The sequence below is a fragment of the Rhagoletis pomonella genome, unplaced genomic scaffold, assembly GCF_013731165.1.
Source record: "Rhagoletis pomonella isolate Grant_MI unplaced genomic scaffold, Rhpom_1.0 Rhpom_scaffold_00001, whole genome shotgun sequence".
Classification (NCBI taxonomy): domain Eukaryota; kingdom Metazoa; phylum Arthropoda; class Insecta; order Diptera; family Tephritidae; genus Rhagoletis; species Rhagoletis pomonella.
In genome coordinates, this window is record NW_023458555.1 from 3171008 (window position 1) to 3176377 (window position 5370).

The following is a 5370-nucleotide window of genomic DNA, read 5'->3' on the forward strand; positions in this document are numbered from 1 at the left end:
TCATGCAAGTGTCCGCCTTCGATTGAATAATTAATAAAATCCTGTGCCACCGCCATCATCGGCGCCGGTGGCAGCTTGGCTGTAAAATTCATAAAATTGATTGTGCACCTTCAATTCAAGATCGTCGTCGTTGTTGTATTGTAATCATTGACCCTTACCTGTAAAATCGCCAATTAACAGCAATCCAATGCTACGATTATTGTAGAGTGGCGCGTGTGCTCCGACCATTTCGTAGCCGCGCCCCTCGTACACATTGCCATCACCACAGATGGCGAAACTGTAGCCAATGTCCGCCCAATGGCGGTCATTCATGTGGAAGTCCTGTATCTGGTGCATGGCAGCACGGCAATCTTCTGCCGTCAGAGCAATGCCTGGTTCGTATGAGTGGTGAATGATAAGAAAAGGTGCCGGCCTTGCAAAGCGTTTGCGCTCTATGGGCGGACGTGCGCTCCACTCGTGGCGCGCTATAAACTTCCAATGTCCGTCGTCGGTAGTCTGCATGGGGGCTGCAAGTAGAAATATACATACATACGAATGCTTACATATTTAGTACATGCAGGCAATTCCATCCAGTACTTTTTTTCCTATCACACTTATGTATGTACATACCTGCCGAGCTGCCAAAGTGTCGATTGAAGAGGCTTTTACATGAAAGTGCCAACAGAAGTTTCAGTAAAGTGTTGGAGGTGTTCATGATTGCTGCTGCTTCTTGTTCGCTTTGCACTTACATAAGTACTTAGATAAATTTCAATACATTTTTTATGTTTGTGTGTTGCTTTTGTCGCTTTTATGGATCTACCTGCTGCTGTTTATAAATCTGACTTTCTCCAAAATATGGCCGCCACTGCATTAGAGACAAGGTCGCTCCATATGATGGCTGTGCTGAGCTGCTGAGGGCGGCTAAAGTGAGGTGCGAACGAAAATTGCGTCGGCTTTTATACGTTAATATCTTTCACAATTATTTGCTACTACAATAATATGTATACAAAATGTGGTTCAGTTAGAGTTTTTTTACTAATTCGCTCTTCCTGCGCTCTCTCAAATTAGGCAGCAAGCTGTTGGGGGATTTTTGTTAGCACAAGTTTTTCATTTATGGAAGTTGCTTGTTTTTGCTATAGCAATCGTTATGGTGAAATATCTAAAAAGGCCGAATTAGGCCACTTGTCACAAATGTGGCTTTGTTTGGGTATTTTTTGTTTTGTTTAAGTTTGGTAGTATAAATAGTCACGCTTGGCTGAATGCTAAGAGCTCGGCATAACAAAGTACCCTGACGTTTTTGACGATTTTATTCATTTATATTTTCCATACCAAATTTTTCTTATTTTTTTTATAAAAGTAGATATTGTTCATTCAACAGCAAAAGCCAAAAAAAAAATCAATTCTTTTTGATTTCATACAGAACTCGGGGGAAAATTCAAGAAATAGCAAGATGCTTTCATCGAAATTTACAGTTTTCCCAATCGATTTAAAAAAAAAACAATTCGAGTAAATGGACAAGTTTCAACTTGATTTTTAAGATTTTTTTCGCTGAGGCTGTTGCGAACTTTCTTACATATAAAACAAGATTGCGCTCATACTTGAAACTTGCATATTATTATACTAAAATTTAATGGGTTACTCAAATATTTTCTAAGAAATCCAATTGAAAAGTTAAAATTTTTCACATCACAAATTAGATGCAAAAGCTTAGTTCCACACCTAACAAAAATGAAAACGCCAAATATTTGTTTAAGCTGTTCTCCAATCAGTCAACATTAGAATAGGAATGGCAAGAAATCAAGAATAAAGGCACATCCTTGTAGTTAAGGTCCAGTAAGGTTACAATGGGCCGCCGGAAATTTTCACATTCGAGTCTCAGTTTGTTTTCAATCAAACAGCTCCACCCGCAATGCGATTTCATCTACCAAATCATTTCGTACTGCTGCCGAAGAGGTCGTTTGCTGGTATGACAAAATTGTTCCCTACGGCGCCATGTCTAAATTTGGCTTCTCACAGGATTTACACAGCTATGTATCTCTACTGACCGACGTTCAAATTGGGAAGAACCACTCTACAGCTATTCGAGACCAAACGAGCTTTTAGAAAAAGCGACATACTTTTGTGCGACTTTTTTTTAATCTGAAGTGAGTCCCCCAGTTCTGTATACAGCGTAAAACTCTGTCGCAACAAAGAACAAAAAAAAAAAGACTTAGTAAACAAATGCTCAACAATGTCAATGCCATTAAGTAAAAAAAGGGTATAAACGCACATAGATAAATCGCATGCAGTAGGTAGATATGTATATTAAGTCTTTGATATCTGCTACTAAAAACCCCCTTTTCTAACAAATCGAACGCTATTGCCACAGACTTAAAAATGTTACTTACAGCTAAATTATGCGCCAATCGTTTAAATATTAGCGAGTGCCACTGAAAAATTGTGAACAACTAAAACAAATCCAAAAGAGAGCTGAACAACGCCCACAAAGCAGCGTAAACGCCAACTTGAAGAAGATAGTCTTTAGCGCGAATCACGAAATGTCGCGAAGATTAAGTGAGACTTGCCAACCAGCTTAGGTAAAAGCAAACACACAAGTACTGACATACAGATTTACATATTAGAGCAACTGGTAAATGCATAATACCTACTAAGTAAGTAAGTAAGGTATTTTTTGTGGGGATTACCCGAATCGCATCACAAAAATGTTCAGCAGTGTAGAGCCACAAAATCGTTATTGGTTTTAGTGGAGCTTTTGCCGGCATTTGCCTTCGTTAGCTACATTACCTGGCCTCCTGTCGGTTTCTTGGCCATGAACGCCTTGTCGCCAGGGCTGCCAACTATACTTAGCTATGAAGTGCCATATTGAGGATGAAAATGTGCCAAAATGTGCCAAATAGAAAAATGAAAGTGCCAAAAAAGGTGCAATTCTCTTTTTAATTCTCCCCATTTGGCATTAAAACTAGAAACACATTTCTAAAACAAAAGTCCAATACCAAATTAATATAAATCAGTTATATACAATATAGAAATTAGAAAATTTTAGTTGAGAAAAAGAAGTACACGCAATGGATTTCACAAAAATATATTAAAATACTACTATTTATTTTTAAAAAGTGTCATTTTGGCACTTTGTGCCGAATTGAAAAAGAAAGTGCCATTTAAAGTAAAATAGCGGTTTGAGCCAAGATGGCAGCCCTGCTTATCGCCCACAATTACCGAGCGTATTACAAATTCTTTGCGGTTTCTCACTCGCTAATGATGCGGAAATGCAACGATGCATTTTTTGTGGGATGCGGTGGGAGGCAAATGAAAGCTTGAACCGATGACAACCTTAACATGGAAGTGATAGTAAATGATATTCAAAGTTAATGAAGTGGAAACAACTCAGAGCGCTTTATGCACAAAATTATGTAATTAGCTTGAAATTGTTGCTCATAAAAGATTATTTTATTTGTTGTGCATAGATTTATTTAGAAGTGTGTAAGAAGGTAACAGTAGTAAACTTTCTTAGGTCACCAAAAAATTATGTTCTACCATTCGAGAGTGTTCTGAAAGTACTTTCGAGAAGGTGGAACGACACTACTTTTTAATCCACAAAATCTAAAAAATAAATTTTATTTAATAGTCTATGATCGAAATCAATTTTGCAAAGCTAACATATTCACATTTGCGCATTGATTTTAATTGCGAATATAGCTAACGGTTTTTCTGAAAGAACTTTGCAGCGCTGTGTAAAAACGGCTCCGCAAATACCCACATTAATGACCGCGTAATTATATAAAATATTTATTTATTGATTTATGTGCACTCCTATAAATTACCAAAGGGGAATTTTTCAACGCAGTCGTCACAAAAACAAAAAAAAAACAATTAAAAAGTAGAAAAAATTAAAAAAAACCGACCCTGACGGAAACGGAATGTGATTTTTTTTTTAAATCAACTAATTGAAAGACTACTTTAAAACAAATGCAATGAGTAAATCGTTCGAATTTGTTTACTCTTTTTGTCTAAAAAAAAAACAATTTGTGTCTTGGAAGTGTGAAAAAGCATCTGTGAAGTCCAGAACGAAACGAACGAAGAAAGTCCATGTTCAAATCTCGTTTAATTTTAAATTTGTAACTTCGTTTTTTCTTAGTTATGAAGAAGCATCTGTGAAGTGCAGAACGAAAGCGTATTCAAACGAAACATAATGGATTTGAAGTTGTTTACGCCAAATTCATTTTAAAGTGGTTGAAAATACATGCAGGAAAAGGCAATTGAATGAGTTGGTTACAGGTAGCATAGTGAGAATTTCAATTATTTAGTTGTCATCGAAAATAAATTAGTTTATAAATTACTTTCAAACTAATTCAATTTCCTGCAGGGGAGTGTCTGCCGGCAATTATTTGCAAATGTCGTTGAACGCAATGTAAATAAAGTGTCTGAAAAACCGTTAAAACAGCTGCATATTAATACAAATTTAATGATAATGCTGTTTTTTTTTTCTTATCACATAGAAAAAGATATGCGGTTGAATTGCCTTTGTTGAAAGCTCTCTACACAAGGCTAAGAATATTAGAATAATTTACGTTTGTTTAGCAAAATATCCAACACGGTTTTCAAAAGTGTATTAGTTATTCTGCCTTATCCTGAGTTTCGCCCGAAAAAAAAATTCGCCCGAAAAAAAATTCACCCGAAAATTGTTCATCCGCCTATAGTGAATACACGAAAACCAAAAGTGAAAAGTGAACCGGTTCGGGGAAAACGAGACTCATAATAAGGCTTATTATCTCAAAGTAGTAATTTTTGTAATTTGGTGCAAAAAAACCTTAAAAATTTAGCTTTCCCACATAATTATAAAGAGTATAGAAATATTTATTTTGTGTTTTCTGACAGTATATTTATGTATGTGTGCGAGAAAGATTAGACGTTTTCAGTTTACTGAAACTTTTTAAAAATCACTTTTCTCTTAGAATCTGTTGTTTATTTACAATAATGTAAACAACAGATGAAAAATCCCCCTACACGCGTCAAGAGTGCCTTCACTCACACTTCGATACACACATCAGTATCAAAAGAAATGACCAACAACAACAAAGCGTTACTTATTGGACATCTATGCCATAGTTCGACTTTTCTTTTGGGATTTTTTTTGGCAATAAATTAACGAATTATGAAGAGAGTAAACATTTGTAGGTATGTTTCTTCATTAAGGTGCTTCTCGAACGCAATTTGTCGCTCCCTCCACCGACCCGCAAAACGTCGCCTTTTTTATAGCTTCCACCAAAATATTTTATGTGGCATCTATTACTACGTTTATACGCATGCATAAGTCGCTTTAATTCATTTCGCCGCGATTCAAAACACATGTATAAACTGAATTTCAATTCGCTTTGAAAGATCGAAGTGTTT

The 5370-nt window shown here is 36.1% G+C and overlaps 3 protein-coding genes across 4 annotated transcripts in view; 1 reads left to right on the forward strand and 2 right to left on the reverse strand.

Annotated features, from left to right (window-relative positions):
* Nucleotides 1-694, reverse strand: part of LOC118750274 (peptidoglycan-recognition protein LB-like) — a 32416-nt gene extending 31722 nt beyond the window's left edge. The window contains exons 1-3 of the mRNA XM_036485000.1: nucleotides 610-694; nucleotides 159-506; nucleotides 7-79 (exon numbers count right to left, since the gene is read on the reverse strand). Coding sequence (XP_036340893.1) covers nucleotides 7-79; nucleotides 159-506; nucleotides 610-694 — 506 coding nt within the window. The remainder of the gene's footprint in view (nucleotides 1-6; nucleotides 80-158; nucleotides 507-609) is intronic.
* Nucleotides 1-5370, forward strand: part of LOC118736502 (trichoplein keratin filament-binding protein) — a 170713-nt gene that overhangs the window by 133794 nt on the left and 31549 nt on the right. The gene's annotated exons all lie outside the window — the stretch shown is intronic.
* LOC118750281 (peptidoglycan-recognition protein LB-like) overlaps nucleotides 4515-5370 on the reverse strand; it is a 4418-nt gene continuing 3562 nt past the window's right edge. Inside the window, exon 4 of the mRNA XM_036485010.1 lies at nucleotides 4515-4524. Within this exon, the coding sequence (XP_036340903.1) occupies nucleotides 4515-4524 (10 nt within the window). The remainder of the gene's footprint in view (nucleotides 4525-5370) is intronic.